Here is a 22,811-nt window from a genome sequence, read left to right as displayed (position 1 = left end):
CATGGACTTAGGTTCATTCCCACAAGACCAAAGAATCCGTGTTGGTTCACTCATTGATATGTGGGAAGAATTATATGAGCTAGATGAAGTTGGCTCCATCGACAAACTTCATGAAATCAGTTCCCGGAATTTGGCTAGTCTTGTGGTCACAAGGTATGCTGGCTTTTTATATTTGTCCTATGATTTTCTTGGGACCTGATTTCTTCAGTCTTCACTCCTAGTTGCTAGTTGCTAGTTCCAAGATGCTGTATATACATGATCAATATATTCTAATTTCTCACAGTTAGATAAACTTTGAAGTTGTGTTAATAAGAGGTAAAAAAGGAAAGCCTATTACAAGAAAGAAACTCAAGAAAAGAAAAGTTGTTCCAATAGGAACTAATGAGGGATTTACCCTTATCCAATTCATCCCGTTACACAATCTCATATTGTTAACTTCTCTCCAATATTTTTAGTCGTGGAACTTATATTTTCTTGTCTGAAGACTGAAGAACTTGAATATCTTCTAATCATCTATTTCTTATTTACCAGGAGAGATGCACATGAGGTTGGCAGATACTACACTGAAGACTTTGTCTTACAACATGATCTTCTTAGAGAGCTAGCTATCCATCAGTGCAGACAGGAGCCAATAGAAAAGACGAAAAAATTGATTTTGGACATTAGTGGAAACAATCTTCCCAAGTGGTGGACTGAACAGAAGCAGCAACATATCAGCTCCCACCTATTGTCTATCTCAGCTGGTCAGTTCATTTTTCTCACTCTTAAACGCTCCCACACACATGAACACAGTCTTGTTTGGCAGAATCTTTTTTTTTTCTTTAATTTTCAGGGCATTTTTTGTTCCCTATCACAACGTATAGGATGTTGTTTGCAGATGAAAATTTCTCATCAAGTTGGTGTAAGATTCAACCACCTGAAGTTAAGGTTCTAGTTCTGAATTTTCGATCAGAGAATTACACCCTGCCTGAGTTTGTGGAGAAAATGGAGGAACTAAAGGTTCTTATAGTTACCAATTATGGTTCTTTTCCTGTTGAATTAGGTAACTTTCAGCTACTTGGGTTTGTACCCAATCTAAAGAGAATCAGATTGGAGAAGGTTTCAATTCCTTCCATTTGCAAGACTCTATCACTATCAAGGAAATTGGAGAAGATATCCCTGTTTATGTGTCATATTGGTCATGCATTTAGGACTTGCAGTATCCAGATTTCAGATGCACTGCCAAATTTAAGGGAGATAAACATTGACTACTGCATTAATCTGGTGGAATTGCCTGCTGGGATCTTTGATATTATCAGCCTTAAGAAACTCAACATCACCAATTGTCATAAGCTGTCTAAATTGCCAGAGGGGTTAGGAAAGCTGAGGAATTTAGAAGTGCTAAGGCTTAGGTCATGTACTGAGTTGTTGGAGTTACCAGAGTCAACTGAAAGCCTCCATAACTTGGTCGTTCTTGACATCTCCGACTGCCTAAGCATTAGCAAGTTGCCAAAGCACATTGGCAAGTTGTGTAATATGAAAGAGTTCCATATGAGAGGGTGCTTGGCATTGCGTAATCAGTTGCCACCATCAATTCTGGATCTTGAGCACTTGAAACTTGTGGAATGTGATGAAGGGATGGCCAAACGATGGGAGTCTATAATCAAGGAGTTTCCCGCCCACCACTCCCGTCCACAGATAAAAGTGGCGGAAAAAGATATCAACTTGAAATGGCTTCGTAATCATATCTGAGAATGGTTTCCAAGAAAGCCAGAGTTTCGATCCTATTCCTGCTAGGCTGTGTGTGAGCACACTGTTTCAAAGTCAGTCTTGAAGAATAAGTTGGTTTTGTAAATGCATGCGTTTGTCAATAATATTATCACCATATCGACGGAAATGAGGTTCACAGTTTCTCATATTTTTTGTGAAGGCAACCAAGTTGCTGATACACTTGCTCGGGATGGTGAGGCTGGTACCAAGAAAGTATATGGAGAAGGTGACAGATTACCGCAGGTTGAAAGAGGAATGGTTCAACTGGATAAAATAGGCCTCCCTTCTTTATGGCTTTAATTCTGTGTTTTGTTTGAGGGTTGTGGTTTTTCGTTATTTGCCTGGTATGGTTTGTTGTTGGAGGGTATTTAGTTTTTTCTATTCTGGTTTTTAAGATACATGGGGGATGTTTTTTAGTGCTCTGTGTGTAAATCCCATGTGTTATGTCTCTTTCCACAGTATACCTCCACCATAAGTGAGGGTAATTTTAATGAGTAATGCTACATATAGTCGTGGAGTGTGCAAACGACAAGCAATCACTTTGAAAAAAAGTGAGGTTTACAATTAAAAAGTTAGTTTTTTTTTTCATGTGAGTCCTAAATCAATTCACTTTTTTCAAAAAGACTGTGCGCCGCTTGCACAATCACGACTACAAATATCATTTCTCATTTTTAATAAAATTGGGAGGGGCTACTTTTGGACATGTGAACTCGTCTCTTCTTAAAAATTAAAAATTAAAAAAAAAAAAGTGTCCATAACACATGAATTACAAGCTGCAAATGATTTTGATCTTCTCTTGCAGAAATATGCATTCTTATTTACTCTGAAGTCTGAACAATACAATTAATTTGATCTCACAAATAATGAGGATTTGAATGCAATAAACGGCTACTAAGCTCTGTTCTATGCCATAGAGGAATGAAGGTAGTTCCAAGATGTATAATTTTCGAAACAACGATGCTATGCTGGAGATAAGAGTATAAGTTAAGCACAATGCTCGATACAATAGAAGTTAAGAAATGCTGTAGTCACAAAAAAGATTTTATAAAAATAAATTAATAAATTAACGTAATTTTATTTAAAATAATAAATTTATTTTATAGTAAAAATATATTTACAAATTACGTCAATCACGTTAATTTAAGAATTTATTTTTATTAAATTGATTTGTGATCAAATATAATTTCCATAAATTGAATAATATATTGAATCCATTTTATTGTCAACCACTGTGGTGGCGTTACTTTATAAAAAATATTAATATTTTCATTTTAGATTCTAAGAGTAGTATTAGAATTTTATTTTTTTTAAATGACTCGCAAAAATCAATACCTTGTGTTTAAAAGAGAATTTTAAAAAATATATATATAAGAAGAATGATATAATTACTCATCATAAATTATGAGATGGGAAATGACACTCTCACCATGGTTCTTAGCACTTGGTGCTGCCGCTGGAATTTTTATTTTATTGTTTAATTTTTGTTTTTACTTAGTGATTAGGAAAACATTTTTTAATAATATTGTACAGTTGACTGGCGTTAATAGTAGAAAAAAAGTAAAAATTCTATGATCTCAAATATTCTATAAATAGTAAAAAAGTAATAATAAAATATTAAATAATAGTAAATTGTAATATAAAATAAGAAAAAATAGATAAAAAAAATATTGATATAATAATAATAATAATAGTAGTAAAGTCTACTCAAAGTGGGTGCATCGGTAGATGGTTCCTTTGCATTTTACAAAGGGGTTCGGCTTACCTCCTGTGCATCGTTAACAGGACATCTCCTGTTCTAATAACTAAACATTCACATGTGTATTATATTCCAACAAACGGTACTGAAGATTCAAACTGAGTTTTTAAAACTCTATTTTTCAAGCATCTTGCATAACTTTTATATTGACCAACAACTTGAACAAAATATCTATGATAGATGCGTTGCTTCGTTTCTAAGTCGAATATCAAGGGGACGAAGTCAATGCGATCAAACTTGGATAGGACGAGGTAGAGTGATGAGATTCACAGGCACGTCCAATCGCAGAGAATTGTTTTTTTTTTTTTCTTTTTCTGCGAAGAGGCATCTATATATTTCCTTTCTCTTATTGCTTTTGTTTTATATTTTCCGCCCGTCTCATCTATCGCCACAACGAAAATGCAGGGCCGGCTCAATGTGTTGTACGGCCTAAGGTAGGAATTTTGAGCGAGATTTTTTTTTTAAAATAAAATAATTTTAAATTTAATTTTTATATTTTTTATTTAAAAATAATTCATATCCTTTTGTAAAATAAATTAGTAATTAGAATTTTATATCACATTTCCAACTAATAATCGACTTAATCTTTATTAAAAAATTATCAATTTAGAAAAAATTTGATCTAATTTAATTATACAAGACGAGACTCTTACTTAATACCATCCTCCTATCCAACATAATATCGCTTTATTTTGTAGAGTTTTTGTTGGCACTCTCACAAGTACAAGAACTCTCCCATGGAGTGAAAGGGATTGCTTTCTGATAAAGAAAAATTTTTACTTATCATTTTTTATATTTATAATTTGTCATTTTTACTTATCAATATGTAATTTTTTATTTTTATAATTTTATTTAAATACACATGTATTGATGTGTAAATATATATGTTTAAATAGAATAATAAAAATAAGAAATTATATATTAATATGTGGGGCGAAAAATGATAAGTAAATTTTGCTGCATAAAATTTGGATTTTCCTGGGAAAAACAAAGAGACGAGTTTCCCATCCTCTGATTTTGTTTCCTTTTCAAACTAAATTATATATTTTACTAGACAGGTTCTCTGCACCAATTTAATTTTTCATTCAATATCTCAAAGAAACGTTGTTTCCAAGAGAATACCTGGGGACCGGTTGGGCTGTTAACCCTCAAATAACAGCCCTCCAGTAATTGGCTGCCACGTACACGTCTCACCAACTTTATGTCTAAACCGCGATTCACCCAATCTTTGCCCATTTAATCTCAAACCCATTCAAGTCCCCATTCATTTCCCTTTCTGGTTCGAGCAGAGACGGCTCGTATACCATCCAGGTCCCCCCATCTCAAGACGGCTTCATCCCCAAATCGCTCCGGTGGTTCGAATCGCACCGGCAGCCCCATCCCACGACCAAGTATTGTTTATTGTCGCTGCGGGAGGTTCCTTTCGAGACGGCTTCAGACCCTTCTCGGTGAGGTCCCCTTCTCACTGCGGGACCTTCGAATCGAGACAGACGGCTTCGATTCCCTTCTCCCTGCCGTTGGTTCGAATAGTGACAACAGCCCATCCCGCGACCGTGGCAAGGAGACGGGCAGATTCAACCTTGGGACGAATTTAGAAACCCTAGCGACAACTTGGGTTCTTTCTTTTCACAGATTAATTCTTTTTTTCGTTCATATCTCTTCACAAATTCAAACTCGTATTTTAATTGATGGTTGTTTGTTTTCTGTTAGGTTTTTGGATTCTGGTTTGTAGATTCGAAAAGTTCATTCGGTTATCTTCAAAATCCGGAAGTTTGTGATACTACTTTGTGTATTAATAGACAGATTCACTTCGTGGGTTATTTATTTTCTGTTAGATTTGTGAATTCTACTTTGTGGATTCATAACCTTAGATTTTGCAGTTTGTCTTCAAAATATTGTTATGTCCTATATTGTGGATTCAGAATGCTACCACTTGACTTGTTATGAACTGCTTCTAAATTGTACATCAATTTTGTGACTGTTTAATGTGAACTGAACTTTGCTATTTTTCATGTTTCTTATATGTCAGTTTTTTGAACTTTATGGGTTATTACAGATTGGGTTTTCAAAGTAGTCATGCCCTTCTTTTATATTATGACAAAGTTGTTAATAATTGCTTATAAATAGTTCAGTTATTTTGTGACTATTTAATGGGAACTTTGAACCGAACTTTGAACCATGAACATGAGTTCCAAGTTTAAAAAGCTCAATATGCTTTAAGTGGTATAGTTGCTTTGCTATTTCTCATGGTTCTTATATGTAAGTTTGTTGAACTTTATGGGTTAGGACAGATATTTTGTGACTGTTTAATGGGAACTGTGAACCATGAACATGGCTTCTTTTATATCAAAGTCTCAATATGCTATTTCTCATGGTTCTGGATTGTAAGTTTGACAGATTATGTTTTCAAATTAGTTGATGCCCTGCTTTTATATTATGACAGAAAATGAGAAGTTCGGCTTCTTCTGGTTCATCTTCATGGACTGCAAGAAGAGAAGAAGTTCCACTGGAGAGACCATTTTGCTATTGTGGCATTCAAGCAAAATTACGGATTTCTGGGAAGTCAAACAGTTTTGGTAGAAGATTTTACAACTGTCCAAATTATAAAAATAATGCACAATGTTCATTTTTTGAATGGATTGATCTTCAAAGTGATCAGAACAACTGCTGTAAGATAACATTGGAGTTAGCTGAGCAAAGGAATGAGAGGGTACTTCATCAACGTCTCGGCATCGAACAATCCAAATTCCAAGTAATGGAGAAGAAGTACAAGAGAATATTGAAAGCGTTTATCTTATCATGGTCATTTTTTATCTTATTTTGTGTTGTAATTTTGATGTCTCCAAAAAACTACAATATGTATCTGCCAATGCTACTAGAACTGTGATTTTGGATGTAATGCTTGGATTTATTTTGAATGTAAAGGCTTATATAGCCCTGTTTGACCAAATTGGTATCAAGAGTTAGTGTATTTTTTGTGAATCTATGGAGAAGAAACCTGTACTGCTTTGCTATGATGCTATGATGCTAAATTTATGTAATGATTTTATATCCTCAAAACTTGCAATTTGCTTGTCATAAAAACAAAGTTACAACCAGAAATTGTTTTTAGCCGTGACAATTTACTGAACCTGTGCAAAACACCTAGCATAATACTTGAAGAACAAAATCGGATATAAAGCACACACGTGTTACCTCTTTGCTAAATCCCATATGTAAAATGTTTGCTTGAGATGGCTTTAAAGACATTAATTCAACACGTAAAAAACACAACATTGACAGCTTGCTCATAAACAAAAACAAGTAGATATTTGACTCGTCTCATTAACATAGTCTTTGAAAAATTTGTTCATACTTTCACTCCATTGAGTTGTTGACATCCCGGCACAGAATGTTGAACGCAAGTAAGCCGGAACCCATTTTTCTCGTCGAATGTAAAGATTTTGCAGCCAATTATTTTCTCCTAAATCATACTTCATCAATATCGATGCCCAGTCCTCTTCGAACTCAGCAATTGTAATAGTCTCATGGATGCAATGACGAAAATCTCTTTGAAAGTCAGGAAACTTGTTATATACATGGGCCAAGTGTTCAGGAAACTTTTGGAGAACATCACATAAACCCTTTGGCCATCTCTTTCAATCATTTTGTCAAACACCTTTGGCCACTGCAAACCCTCAACAACAAATCAGTAACACACAAATGCTCTGTTTCTTCCAAGCGCAAACCAGAAATTTAATACATCACATAAAATTCCATTTCATAAAAATAAAGTTGAAAGCAATGCAGATTTTATTGTTTAAACTGCTACCGGTACTAAACTTTGCCCATTTAAAAATTGCAGTGAACAACAACCGTGGATTGGGATGGAGAAACACCTAAAAAACACCAAGCCCACTGGAGTCAGCCATGAACGAATTGGTCAGGATTTGTGGTGGGCAACAAACCAGTCGAAGATGAGAACGGCGCTTGCGTGGGCGACTCACACGTCGGGTAAAATCATACAGAAATCGGCCTGGACCAAATCGGCCAAGGAGGACGACGGGAGGACGACGGACGGATTCTCGACGGATGTGTGGTGGTGAACTGGTGGTGGAGATCGTTCGGGATTGGCTGAGGGTCGAAGTCGTCTGGAGAAGCACGGGTTCAAATAGAAGAGATTTCTCAATTTGCCGTTATTATCTCGTGTGTATGAGTGCAGTGTGAGTTTAGTGTGCTAGCTGAGGTGGCAGCTGCTGAGTGGAGGACTGTTATTCATTAAAAATCGGTTCAACCGCTTAGCAGCAGAACTGTGTTTCCAATGGAGAAAAGCTTGGGCTGGATGGGTGTGAAAGAACTTTTCACACCGACCGAAACAAACAGCCACGTGGGCATTCTAAGATGGGATGAAATGCACCCCGCATGTATGGAACAAACGCTCTCCCTCTCCTTCGTTCTCTCCATCTCTCTCCCATCTTCACTCTCCCATTTCGGCCGATAACCAATTTTTTTCCTGCAAATTTCGTTGCGTGAAACCCATTTAAACAACCCAAGGATGAATTTTCTTATTAGAAATCTCAATAAAAACAAAAAATAATTACAAATCTCAAATTCCTCAACTTTCTCAGCAACCAAACAGAAAGAAAATTAAAAGTTTCGCAAAAAAAAAAAGAAAAAAACTAAGAGATGAGGGTCTTCATCGGTGGAAAAGAAGGAATTTTCATTTTTCTTTGATCGCATTTGTTAGGGTTCCGACAAAAACAACTGGAAGAAGAAGAGAGGAGGAACAGTTTCCTTTCTAGCATTTTCTCGAATACTTGATGTGCACTCTGCCTTTCAACTACAACAACCAGTCCCTTCGTCCCTAGCTCTTTTCCTTGATATAAATAGCATCCACAAGCAGGTTTCTAACAGGATTCTTCAAATAGGTCATTCGCATGATCTCTGGGTGCCGCAGAGAAGCTCTAGGATTGGAGGAAGAGAACAGAGCCTTAATGGAAACAAGAATCCAGTTATGCAGCAAGATACGCAAAAAGGAAACCAAACTTGAGGGTGACGATATCAATCACGCTTCTCCTTCTCCTCCTCTAGTAGCTATTAGTAACATACGCCCCGATGACAATGTGGAAGAGGGTGAGCTTCTCGAAGAGGAGGATTTCAGTTTCTTTGGTGGAGAGCAGGAGATTGCGGAAAGGAAATATGAGTCGGACGAAGAGCCTCGAAAAAATGTAGCCTCTTGTGTTCACTCTCAGAAACAGAAATTTTTTGTACATGCGGGTGAAGATGGGAGGGAGAGGAAGAGAACGGAGGAGAGGGAGAGCGGTTGTTCCATACATGCAGGTGCATTTAACCCACTCTTAAAATGTCTACGTGGCTGTTTTTTATTGGCCTGTATGAAAAGTTCTTTCACACCCATCTGGCCTAAGCTTTTCACTTTGCGCCAATAACGTTCTAGAGCATTTACATTAGATTTTTCATAAAATTTTTTATAATTTAATTAAAAATAAAATTTTTCTAATTTTTTTAAATTTTATTCATCTTTTAAAAATCTCCTACATCTCATTTCTTATACTTTCTCTATTCTATTAAAATAATATTTCTCTATTATTTCTTTATTACTTTTTTCTCACTTTTATTTACAAACTTAACTACTCAATATTATTTTGTTTTGTTTTATTTTGAACTATTACTCTATAATTATTTTAAATAAAAATTTAAATTATTTTTTTGTGGGTATGATAATATTTTTAAAATTATTTTTTTAATATTTTCGTAATTATTTAAATTATTTTTAAAAGTATTATTTAAAACTATAACAAATATGAGTATAATAGAAAGTGTAAATGATTAAAAGAATAATTTATTTTATATATTATAATAAAATATTGATAAAAAATAGTTTAGGGAATAAATAATAGTTTCTCAAATATAGAGAATCACTGTTCATTCTCTAAACCTTTCTCCTAAAATAGGAATTCGGATGTAAGGAATATTTTAATCAAAACTGTATAATAAACTTTAAATTATAGGGAATCTGATGTCTTAAGATACCAAATGTGAATGTTCGAGCACTCCCGCTCTTGTAAAATAGAGTTTTCTGTCAAATATAAAAAAAAAAAAAAAAAAAAAAAAAAAAAGTCAAAAGTACTTTTCAATGGATTTTGCATTTGCATCTTTATTTTATATTTTATTAAATTTTTTAAATGTAGAGAATCCAATTTACACCTTTAAAATATTTTTAATTATTTTCTCTCTTTTGGACTTTTCCCGCTACATCTTTTCTCCCAAAAAGCTTACGACATTCCACAAAGAGTTTTGCTACATACAAGTACAGTCGCGCACTAATCTGTATATCAACACTGATTTATTTATACTTAAAATTTAAATTAACATTATTTTCAATAAAATCTACTTTTTGACCAATCACATCATATTGGTGCACAAATTAGTACACAATTATGCTTGCAACTATACTTTTCCTTCCACAAAGTCTTCAGCCGCTAGTGCATATAATTTACTGTTGAGAATATTCCATAATTTTGAAGTATCTCCAACATTCTCTATTTCGCCTCTTCAAATTAATTTTAGATTAATATTGAAATATGATATAATTATATAATATTATATATTGAGAGATATTATTAATATTAAAAGATACGAAGATTTACAAATTTAATGATAATTAGTGGAAATATTTGAAATGAATAAAAAATATTAAAAAGAATATTTAAAGGATATAGAGAAAAAATAGATAAATTGATAGATAATATATTATAAAAATCAATACGTAAAATAATAAAATGAATTTTAATGATGAATTTTAAAGAGTAGGATGAAGATTCAATCCGGAGTTATCTTAAGTTCTAACCACAGGGTTCCACGAATGGTTTTACTTTCGCTCCCATGTCGTCTACCGAACGGCCAAAGTCAATGCGCTCAAACTCGGAAACTTGGAGGTAGATGGGAAGAAATTTACATGCTTTCTCAATTCCAAAACAGTAATAATAATTAAAAAATAATCGATTTCTTTTGCCTTTCCTTCCCTTCCAATTCTTTTCCACAAGCTGACCCATGTTCTTCTTTATTTATCTCAAATAGCTTTACTTATGAGTTTCTGCTTTGTTTCCTCATCGGAACAAAGAAGCTGCGAGGAAATTTAAGGAGGTTGATAAAAAAGAGTTGGTTTCGGCTTTTGAGCTTAATACTTTAGCAGAGCAGTGTGCGTCTTTATTTTTCTTGGAATTCGCACGGACTGGTAATGGCTTGGTAATCGTTTCTGAAATGGCTTGGTAATCGTTTCTGAAAACGATTTCTGAGCAAGCCAGAATTTCAATCCTACTAGGCTAGGCTAGCTGTGTGGAGCATTCTCATTGGAATAGCCTATATAAATAAAATGCTTTGAATCTGGTATTAGGGACAAAAAATGGACTGCAATGAGTTAGCCAAAGTCGAATCTGGTACCTTGAGGAGTTTTGGGAAGAAATACAGAGGCACCTATCCATTATGCAGGTGGTGGTAAGGTATGTGTATAGGGAGTGTAACGCTGCAGCAGATCTCTTAGCCCGTTTACCGACTGGTCTGAGTCCAAGGAAGTGGATGCAGTTCAAGGACCTTCCTCACCTTCTCAAGCGAATACTCAAGCTAGACAGATTAGGCCTTCCTCTACTGCATTTTTAATTTTGCTTTCGAAGTCTGTGTACATGGGTTTCCTCCCCTTTACTGAGGCCTTGAATCAGAGACTATAAGTATGGTATTTATATAAAAAAATGAGTTAGCCAAAGTGTGTCTACAGTTAATTTTAGCTACAGTATATCTAAAATAAAAGTCATATTTGATTGATACTGTTTCTACATAAAATCTATATTTTATTGTTTTTCAAGTGGCGATTTATGTGCATTGCTTTCAGTAGTGCAGATTTATGCAGTACGTGTAGTTTAGTAGCAGGTGCAGATTTATTTTGCAAGTGGAGATTTTTGTAGATATGATTGTTGGCTAGAAGAAAGTTTGGCAAAAAATATAGTTGAATGGGAAATATAGAAATTTGATTTGTAGTTAAGATATTTATATAGAATTTTAGATGTGTTTAATTAGACGTTTATGGTTATTAGCATTAAATGACCATTGAAAATATGATTTTTAACCAATAATTTAATTAGAATATAATTACTAATTAAGAATGGTAAAATATGATAAAATTAAATAAATTAAAAATTAAAAAAAAAAACTAAATTAATATTAATTTATTATTATATAATGAATAAAAGAATAATCCAACGTGGGGATTTGATGTAAATAAAATAGACAAAGTTAAATTCATCTCATATTAACTAAAACAAGTGTTTGCTTTTGACTATTCCAATGAGAATGCTATGAGCACCCTGTTTCAAAGTCAATCTTAAAGAATAAGTTGGTTTTGTAAATGCACGCATTTTTTAATAATATTATCACCATATGATTAAAAGATAGAAAAAAGAAAGTGTCCATAACACATGAATTACGAGCTGCAAATGATTTTGGCCTTATCTTGCTCTTAACAGCTCGACACAATATAAATTAAGAACTGTTTTAATTATAAAGAGATTTTATAAAAGTAAATTTACAAATTAATGTAATTTTATATGAGATAGTAAATTATTCAAATGATTAAACATAATTATTCGAATGGATCCGTGGTGCAATGGTAGCGCGTCTGACTCCAGATCAGAAGGTTGTCTGTTCGATTCACGTCGGGTTCAAGACTTTAAATCCTTTTGTGTTTACCCTACTTTCCTTTGATTCGCTGCGATAGAAAAACGAAGAGGCAGGAAGATTGTAAATGTAAACAGGGTAGATCGAACTGGGGGAAGAACCTGCAGTTCCCAATTCGTTGTTTTTTTTTTTTTTTTAATTATTATTCAAAAGCCAATTCGTTTGATATTGCCGGTGAACATGGACCCTGCGAATAATCGAAGAAGCTTCATGCCATGAAACCAACCAATATATATATATATATATGTAACATAAAAATAAAAAGGAGATCCAGCTGTAGCAATGTCGGCAGAATGCACTCTTATTTTCCCTAAAAAATAAAAATAGTAGTATTGAGGATGGAAAAAAGAGAGGAAAGTTTTTATCCAAAGGACCAAAAGTTACCTACGTCGAGAAAAAGTAAGATAAGAGATTAAATAAAATACTTTAATCGGTTATTTAAAAATAATTTTATAAATTAATACAGTTTAATTTAATTAATTAGATTGTAAAATTATTTTTATTATAAAATAAATCTAATTAATTATATAAAATTAAGTTAATTTATGATATTATTTTGAATAATTCCTTCGTAGATGTAACACAACTCAAAAATAACATATGATTACTGAATCAAAGAAGCACGTGATTTTATTCTGACAAAGATAGTGTACATGAGATTAATACATGAGAGATAGACTTATTTAAAAATAAAGCATTCTACGTTGGTTTTTTTTCTTTTTTTTTTTGAAAAAAATAAAGAATTTTATTATGAAAATATATATATAAAAAAATTACTTTATGTTGATGGAATTTACATTCTTATAAAAAGATATGCTTTAACCATAAAAAAAATTTATAAGAATAAAATCATAAAATGACATAATTTAATGTGACACATTGTATTATAAAACTGTTTTTATTATAAAATAAATTAGTACTAAGATATATTAATTTATAAATTTATTTTATACAACCTTTTTATAATTATAGAGTTTCTCGTGTAAAAGATGACGTCTCAAGTATGCGGGTAGTATACTAATATTACCATGATAGAATGGCACTGCCGCATGCCTAGTCGTGGTTGTCGGCGTGTCGTGGCGTCAACTCATTCATCGAAAGTTGGGAATACGAATCGAAGTAAACAAAAGTCTTCTAGAAAAGGGTGCTTGTCGCTGCCAATTCTTTCAGAAAAATCACCGCTTTGCTGCTACGCAATCAACCTTATACAAACGAAGGAGTCAACTAGCTTTGTGCGTTTCAGACCACCAACGATATGCATATTTGCAATGAAATGAGAGCATGGTTTGGGGGTGCTCGATAAAATTTCAATGTTTAAATTAGAGAAATAATCTTGATATAAATGTATAAATAAATGTATGTTTTATATTTAGGTATTATTTTTAGAGACGTGGTAATGATGATGACAACCATTTTTTTTCTTTTTTTTTTTAAATAAAAAGGAGATGAAGTTCACGTTGGAAAAGATGCAGCTGTAGCAATGGCAGCAGAATGTATTTTTTTTTTCCTTAAAAGTTAAAATAGTATTAAAGAGGGGAAAAAAATGGAAAATGTTAGTTAAAACAATAAAAATGATGGATAAAAATAACCGATTGAATTATTTAATTATTTATTACTTAACAATTAAGAAAGTGAATATTAATAATTGATATTTTTTTATTTTTTAAAAATATTTAAAACTGTGTAAAAACTGATTAAAATAGAAGAAGAAGAAAAAAATTGCTTTTGCACTTATCAGTTCACTTTCATCGGTTATGTATCGGTCCCGTAGCACTGTCCATTCAGATAAAGATGGTGTACAAGAGTCTAACACATGAGATGATTTGTATAAAATTCATATACAAGTTTGATCCTTTAAAAAAATAGATTCTACTATAAAAAAAAACATAATTTTTATTTTTATTTTTATTTTGATGGTATTCATTTTTTTTTATAAAAATAAATTTATAAATATAATTTAATGTGATACGATATATTATAAAATTATTTTTATTATAAAATAAATTTAATGTATTAATTTATAAATTTATTTTTATATAATTTTTTATTTATTTATAATTATAGGATCTCTCTTCTATGTATAAAAGCTGACGTCTCATGTATGGTAATATGTGTAGGTGATATTACTCTGGATAGAGCCGCATGCCTCTACCGACAACTCATCCAACGGAAGTTTGAAATAGGAATCGAACAGATAACTCATAAGAGCACTTCTGATTACTCCTGTAAAATATATTTTCCTTCAAAATATAAAGAAATGTTCTTAAAATGCTACGCTATTAGATTTTATATTTTAAAAACATTATACATTTTGCTACAGTGATCCCTCTACATGTAGAGGATCCTATTAATCAAATGTAAATATTTTTAATTATTTTCTCTTTTCTCTTCATGTAATTTCTCATTTTCTCTTTATGTGTAAATATTTTTAAAAATATTTAAAATGAATATAAAAGAATAAAAAATATAATATTTAAATTATACGAAAAAAAAAATAAACTGATATATGATATATTGTAAAAATTAATATATAAAATAGAAAAAATGAGTTTTAATAATATATTTTAAAAGATAAAATAGAGAAACCATTGGAGTCCTCTAAGAGCACTCACAATGGACATTGTAAAATACATATTTCTTTAAAATATAAAGGGATGCCCTCAAAAAACACCTCCATCGGATCTTGTATTTTAAAAATGTTTTACATTTTACTACAGTGTTCACTCTACATGTAGAGAAGCTGTTCAGAAATGTAAACATTTTTAATTCATTTCTCTTTCCTCTGTGCGTTGGTTTTCTTCTTTTATTCAAGTTTCCTTTATTTCATTTCAGACCCCTCTCCCTCGTTCATCATTCCCACGGTTTCTCTTTGCTTGGCGCGAAAGACAGAACCAGCACCTTCCATCGTTCCTCGACTTCGCTTCTCAACTCCATAGCCGATCATCTGTTGTCTTCTTCATCAAGCTTTGCTCTCACAGTTGAGGTACATTAGAAATTTTTTCCCTTTACGTGTACTGATTCATGAGTAGGTTTGGGTGAAATATTTGGCTTTCTTTGAATCTCTCTCTCTATCTCTCACTCTCTCCAAAGCACATGAAAGCATAGATTTTTTCTTCTCAGAATATGGGTAGTCTAGGATTTTTCATGGGTACGTGATTGTGGGATTTTACATTGAGAGAGTTTGTGAAAGATTAATCAGTGAGTTTCTTACCTGCTCTGTTTGTGTCGGACTTCTTTCACAAGATAATTATATTCCATTATCAGTTGTGTTCTGGTCAGCCTAAAAGACTTGAAAGGTCTATATGGGTTTGGGACAAACGGTCCTTTCTATACATACCTTCCATGCCCGGCCTGATCCCTTCCCAGGTGCTTTGTTTTTAGGGGTTCCTCTGGTACTTCTACTTTTTATTTGTTTGTTTTGTTGGGTATTCAGATTTTCTTAGTAACTCTATAGATCTTGTTAAAATGTTTTATTTGGCATTGTATTTATCTGCTGCCCAAGTGTTGCATTAATCGATTATATTTTATACCTCAGAGCCAGAAGTAGTTAAATCAGAAATACTGTAATAAAATTTTTTGTCCTGTCATATACACATTATATTCCAGCTTTGTCATTTACAAAATTTTTGGCATTCGATTTTCTTGGGCTTCGGTCATTAGTTGTAATGAGGATTGTTTTCATGATTTGTTTGTATCCTTCTCTAGTGATGCTTTAAATGGCATTATTTTCATGGTTTAAAGCATGATTTAGTAATCTTGCGGATTGTTTTCATGATTTGTTTGTATCCTTCTCTAGTGATGCTTTAAATGGCATTGTTTTCATGATTTAAAGCATGATTTAGTAATCTTGCATATTGTTTTCATGATTTGTTTGTTTCCATTGAAATTCTATTGCCTCTTTTTAATAATAAGTATGTGGTGGTGATATGACAGTCAACCGAAGTTTTTGCCATTTAAAGCAAATTATCAGGATGACATGAATCTAGCTTTCCAAATGCAAACAACAAGCTTGAACCTTACAAACTTAATGCTGAAATCAGGCCTGACTAAAAAGCATCACTGCATATTCCTATTCCTATCTATAAAGTTTCACTTATATATATATATATATATATATATATAAAGGCATTTGACATGCTAATGTGGTTTTGTCATCAAACTGTAACCCAAATTCTGCATAAAATTTCCTTCTTAAATTTCCCTGTCACTATCTTGTTAGATACAAGTTCTATAACTTATTTATCATCTTCCTCTTCTAGCCAAATTTCCAGCACCTTCTATTACTGCCCAACCTGATCTAAGGCCCTTTTTTTTTTTTCTTTTTTTTTTTTTTTTTTTTTTTTTTTTTTTTTTCTGGAACTCCTTTTGCACGGAAAAAATGAAGAGCTATATCAGCATTTAGCGGCTACATTGGTTTCTCAGTTGTATCCTTAGATGTACTTTTGAATCTTTGATCTCTGTCTCTCTCTCTCTACATGTATATATTTTTTTGTTTTGATGTAAATTTCAATATTATAAGCAGATTGTGATTGGCAAACTGAAAAATTTCCTGCATGTATTTCAGGGAACCGATTATTTTAGAACTCTGCTACTCCTAAACCTGCCTATGTTAAAGCTAATATTTTCTCCCCCTCTTATTTTCTCAACCCTTTAAAGCCAGCCCCCATAACCGATTATTTTAGTCTCTTTTCAACTGTGTTTGCTTGCCTATTGGTCATTGTTTTTAAGTTGTTTCATAAAAGAAAAAGATGAGTGCCCAATTAGAACTTGTTTTATGGGAATGCTCTTTTGGGAATGCTCTTTTGATAATTTTTTGTCTAGAACACATCACAAACATGAAGCTTATGTCCAGCCACATTTGGGAATATGGGTTTGATAGTTTTTTGTATAGAACACTCTACAAAACCTGAAGCCACAATGCAGCTAGTGGATAGTTCTGATTTTTTTTTTTTTTTGTATAGAACACAGCACAAGTAGCACACTAAACTGTCTTAATAGTCTAATGTGTTCTTTGTTGGGGAAGTTATGATGGTGGCACACCAAAGTGTTGTTGTGAATGACTTAACTTTAATTATGTGAATGAATGAGCAGGAACTGGCCAAAACTATGGCATTTCTATCTTCAATTTATTGTCTCCCTATTGAGGGATGTGTATATTATTTTTTGCTGCCTTGCTCTCAACTGGGCAAATTACATGCCTTGGACGTGCTACCACTACTAGTATATGCATATATATGTCAATATGCATGCATGTTGGCAGTAATTGGCTATATAACATATCATTTTTAAAGAGTTTGTTAATTGGCTAGAAATTTGTTTTCGGTGCAGATTTTAGGGAACCAGAGTATGTCATTGCCTAACTGTCATGATTTATGGGCTGATTGTTTTTGCAAGCTGTGCATACATGAGTCATGCACCATACATATATCTGTTTTGAATGGATGTCAATATTTTTGGGTTTTGCATCTTCCTCATGAAACATTGTCTTTCTTTTCTTCTTCTGTTTTTTTTTTTAAGGAATATACCAAAAAATATCTTAATTTTTATTTTTAAGATATTTTAGTTTAGCTTATAAATTTGGATTAATTTAAAATAGAATATAATTATATGACATTGTATATGGGGAGATATTGCAAATATCAAGAGATATGAGGATATCATTGGTAATTAGATAAAATAATTGAAATGAATAAAAAGAATAAAAAGTATAATATTTAAATGATATAAAGAAAAAATAGATAAGCTGATGTATGGTATATTGTAAAAGTCAGTATGTAAAATAGAAAAAGTAGGTTTTGGTGATGTATTTTAAAGGATAGAATAGATAGACCATTGGGAGTGCTCTAAGTCATAACTCTTTAAAATTAAAAAAAGACGTCGCTTCGCTGCTACGCAATCCATTGTATACTGAAATGAACAAGTCAACTCGCTTTGTACTCGTTAAGTTCGATGGAGTTTCAAACTTTCATGGCGTGAGATTCACATGCTTGCTCAATCGCAGGAAAACTTAATTATAAATTGCTCCGTGGTTGGCAAGGTTGAGTGTTGCGTGTCTTTATTTCAGAGTTTCACGTATTGGAGCTTTGGATTGGTTGGCGAAGCAAAGTTATATATGGCACTAGCATTTGTCGGATCGGCTGCTCTGGGAGCAGCATTTGGAGAGGCATTTGCTGTGTTGTATTCTACGGTTAAGGATGTGATAACCAAAACCATTGCATTCAAATCCATTCTCCAACAACTGAAAAGCACGCTAGATGTGTTGGATCCACTGGTTAAAGATATACAACAATCAAACAGAGAATTGGGTCGGTCAGAGAAGGAAACACATGACCTGATCCAACAAATGAAGAAGGGCGTGAAGCTCGTAAGTAAGTACTCGAACCTTAAAGGGTGGAAACACTTTGTGAGATACCATTATGCGAACAAGCTTTGCAGTTTGGACAAGGCCCTTCACAGGCTCTTTCAGATTCATATACCAGCATGGGGTTTGAGGAATGGGATAGAGGTTTTGAGGGGGGTGAGTGATCTTTGTGCGCAGACGAATTCGGCTGGGATAAACGGTGTGTTGCCGTGTGCGGTTCCTGAACCCCCTGATTTTACTGTTGGGTTGGATGTGTCTTTAAAGGAATTGAAGATGGAGCTGCTGAAAGAAGAGGTATTGATGCTGGTGTTGACTGCTCCCGGAGGATGTGGGAAGACCACATTGGTTAAAATGCTCTGTCAGGATGAGGACATCAAAGGTACTTCATCTCAATTTCTTTTGGATTGTTACCTGCTTAACGTGTCTTGTGTGTGGAAAATAAAAAAAGGTTTGTGAATATATTTTCTAATTTCCAAAACTATTTGCGCATTATCAAACTAGTAAGTGCAACCTTCAGTGTGACAATAACCATTACGTATTAGTCAATGAAATGAACAGATTGCATTCACGCATGAGGATTCGTTCGAGTGTTGTTATGACCAAATCTTTGTCTCATTAGGTTAAACATCCTAGGCTGCGACTATGTTGGTTTCTTTCTTTCTTTTGGTTTACCCTTTGAACAGTCTTAGCAGAATAGAAATCTCTTGAACATATCACACTTCAAAATTATGGCCTTGGAAGAGTAAAGAAATAAGAGAATGGAAGAAACAATTGTCATATTGCGATAATTAGTGGCATTGTCTTAGAAAGTTGCTTTTTTGCTCATATTTGTATCCTTTGCTGGGATTGTGTTGGTAATATGGCTTGCAATTATCTATGTTCCTGCATAGAAATGTTATAAGTCATTACACGTACTTCACAAGCAGATTTCTTACCACATTGTGTTTGGCAGGCAAATATGAGATTTTCTTTGTCATGGTTACAAAAACTCCAAACCTGAAGGACATTATACGAAGGATTTTTTGCCATAAGGGGGATCGAGTTCCCGAGTTTCAAAGTGATGAAGATGCAATTAACCGTCTGAAGCAACTGCTGAATCGAATCAAGCAACAAAATCCTATATTGTTGATCCTGGATGATGTCTGGTCTGGATCAGAATCCCTCCTTGAGAAGTTTAAGTTCCACATGACAGGTTATAAGATTCTAGTAACTTCAAGAACTGCATTTCCAAGGTTTAGCTGTAAATATAAGTTAGAACCTTTAAGTGATGAGGATGCAACAAAACTTTTTCGCCACTTAGCAATTCTGCAAGATGGGAACTCTTACATTCCGGATGATGATACTGTCAAAAAGGTATTTTTGTCACCATGGATATTTGTTTGAAATACCAAATATATATTATTGTAAGGGTAAAATACACAAACCCCCTCAAACTCTCACTATTGATGTTAGGTTGTTTATTGTTTAAAATCGTTTTTATTTTTGACTAGCAAGGGGTATTTTCTTTTTTAAGAATTTCAAGACATAATTTAGTTTTGTGAAGGGAAAATGATACATTGCAATTATTTGATAATTTTTCACCCCCGCCGCGCACGTGGGTGTTTGGGGTGGTGGGGGGGGGGGGTGTATGGGGGTATGTATATTTTCGTCTAGTTGTACTTTTGCCTTTTGTGTAAGATAAATTTATGAGGGAAGCAATACATGATAGCATTTTCTGTCTTGATAAGGGCATGATGCATACCTAACAACCAAAATCATGTTTGCATCCTTGTAGATGTCTTTCTGGGAACTTATTTTGTTTTTTATGCATCAGTTGTCCATTAAAACCACGTTTTCTTATGTCCAAACAATTAATGTTGCTTAGATACCTAGAGCCTTGGACAATGTTACCCCTTTAAACAACCAATAACTGATTTCTTCCTTTTTTTGTGGCCTTGAACCTCAGATAGTGAAATTCTGTGGGGGGTTTCCACTCGCCCTTGAAGTGATTGGTAGTTCCCTCCGTGGTGAGTCTGCAGCAACCTGGGAAAACAAAATGCAGAACTGGACTTCTGGTGATTCTATTCTTGATTCTGTGCCGGAAGATGATCTGCTTAAACGTCTCCAAAGCAGTCTAGAATTCTCAGATAAGAAGGTCAAGCCCAAGCATGAGATCATCATGAAGGAGTGTTTCATGGACATAGGTTCATTCCCAGAAGACCAAAGGATCCGCGTTGCTTCACTCGTTGATATGTGGGAAGAATTATATGAGCTAGATGAAGTTGGCACCATTGCCAACCTTCTTGAAATCAGTTCCCGGAATTTGGCTAGTCTTGTGGTCACAAGGTATGCTGGCTTTTTATATTTGTCCTATGATTTTCTTGGGGGCTGATTTCTTCAGTATTCACTCCTAGTTGCTGGTTGCTAGTTGCAATATGCTGCATATAGACGATCAATATATTCTAATTTCTTACAGTTAGATAAACTTTGAAGTTGTGTTAATAAGAGGTAAAAAGGAAAGCCTATTACAAGAAAGAAACTCAAGAAAAGTTGTTCCCACAGGAACTACTGAGGGATTTACCCTTATCCAATTCCTCCCGTTACACAATCTCATATTGTTAACTTCTCTCCAATATTTGTAGTCGTGGAACTTATATTTTCTTGTCTGAAGACTGAAGAACTTGAATCTCTTCTAAGCATCTATTTCTGATTTACCAGGAGAGATGCAAGTGAGGTTGGCAGATACTATGCTGAAGACTTTGTCTTACAACATGATCTTCTTAGAGAGCTAGCTATCCATCGGTGCAGACAGGAGCCAATAGAAAAGACGAAAAAATTGATTTTGGACATTAGTGGAAACAATCTTCCCAAGTGGTGGACTGAACAGAAGCAGCAACACATCAGCTCCCACCTATTGTCTATCTCAACTGGTTAGTTCATTTTTCTCACTTTTAAACGCTCCCACACACATGAACAGTCTTGTTTGGCATAATCTTATTTTTTTCTTTATTTTTCAGAGCATTTTTTGTTCCCTATCACTACATATAGAATGTTGTTTGCAGATGAAAATTTCTCATCAAGTTGGTGTAAGATTGAACCACCTGAAGCTAAGGTTCTAGTTCTGAATTTTCAAACAGAGAATTACACCTTGCCTGAGTTTGTGGAGAAAATGGAGGAACTAAAGGTTCTTATAGCTACCAATTATGGTTCTTTTCCTGTTGAATTAGGCAACTTTCAGCTACTTGGGTCTGTACCCAATCTAAAGAGAATCAGATTGGAGAAGGTTTCAATTCCTTCCATTTGCAGGACTCTATCAGCATCAAGGAGTTTGGAGAAGATATCCCTGTTTATGTGTCATATTGGTCATGCATTTAGGAATTGCAGTGTCCAGATCTCAGATGCACTGCCAAATCTAAGGTAGATAAACATTGACTACTGCATTGATCTGGTGGAATTGCCTGCTGGGATGTTTGATACTATCAGCCTTAAGAAACTTAGCATCACCAATTGTCATAAGCTGTCTAAATTGCCAGAGGGGTTAGGAAAGCTGAGAAATTTAGAAGTGTTAAGGCTTAGGTCATGTACTGAGTTGTTGGAGTTACCAGAGTCAACTGGAAGCCTCCATAACTTGGTCGTTCTTGACATCTCCGATTGCCTAAGCATTAGCAAGTTGCCAAAGCACATTGGCGAGTTGTGTAATCTGAAAGAGTTCCATATGAAAGGATGCTTGGCCTATCAGTGGCAGTTGCTACCATCAATTCTGGATCTTGAGCACTTGAAACTTGTGGTATGTGACGAAGAGATGGCCAAACGATGGGAGTCTATCATGGAGTTTCGCACGCACTGCTCCTGTCCACATATAAAAGTGGCGGAAAAATATTACAGCTTGAAATGGCTTGGTAATCGTTTCTGAAAAATGGTTTTCGAGCAAGCCAGAGTTCCAATCCTGCTAGGCTAGGCGAGGCTGTAACAGCCCGCTAGAAATTCAATTGTGAAATTTCTATTAACTTTAGGAATCTCATGAAAACCCCATAAGTTTTCACGAATCCATTAATCGTATAGGTTTTTGTCTAACTACATAGTTAGTGTTATTATTTACTATGGTATCAGAAGTGTATTTTTGATTATTGGAGATAGTTAGAAGTGTCAAAATGTATTATGATTTGTGCCATTAGACTCGGAGGGTTATTTAAAGTCTTATGGCGCAATAATATTTTTTCATATTTTCGGACAAAACGT

The 22,811-nt window shown here is 33.9% G+C and overlaps 1 protein-coding gene, 1 non-coding gene and 1 pseudogene across 2 annotated transcripts; all 3 read left to right on the top strand.

Moving 5' to 3' along the window:
• Position 1: 1 nt before the first annotated feature.
• Positions 2–2,301, top strand: LOC122306304 (probable disease resistance protein At5g66900). The gene is made up of 3 exons (XM_043118738.1): positions 2–153; positions 532–743; positions 878–2,301. The coding sequence occupies exons 1-3, from the start codon at positions 2–4 to the stop codon at positions 1,729–1,731; spliced, it is 1,218 nt and encodes a 405-aa protein (XP_042974672.1). The 3' UTR covers positions 1,732–2,301.
• A 9,846-nt stretch (positions 2,302–12,147) lies between these two features.
• On the top strand, positions 12,148–12,219 carry TRNAW-CCA. The gene has a single exon. It is a non-coding gene; the product is annotated as a tRNA-Trp (tRNA).
• A 5,948-nt stretch (positions 12,220–18,167) lies between these two features.
• Positions 18,168–22,485, top strand: LOC122293422 (annotated as a pseudogene).
• The last annotated feature ends 326 nt before the right edge of the window (positions 22,486–22,811 follow it).

This window comes from Carya illinoinensis, chromosome 1, assembly GCF_018687715.1.
Source record: "Carya illinoinensis cultivar Pawnee chromosome 1, C.illinoinensisPawnee_v1, whole genome shotgun sequence".
NCBI lineage: Eukaryota > Viridiplantae > Streptophyta > Magnoliopsida > Fagales > Juglandaceae > Carya > Carya illinoinensis.
Note: the sequence above shows the minus strand (reverse complement) of the source record. Positions and strands in the feature narration are given on the sequence as shown.

Excerpts from the sequence above, each read along its gene's own strand:
- LOC122306304 (XM_043118738.1), top strand. The coding sequence starts at position 2 with ATGGACTTAGGTTCATTCCCACAAGACCAAAGAATCCGTGTTGGTTCA. Across the intron at positions 154-531 it reads GCTAGTCTTGTGGTCACAAG|GAGAGATGCACATGAGGTTG; the intron begins GTATGCTGGCTT and ends CTTATTTACCAG. Across the intron at positions 744-877 it reads CCTATTGTCTATCTCAGCTG|ATGAAAATTTCTCATCAAGT; the intron begins GTCAGTTCATTT and ends TGTTGTTTGCAG.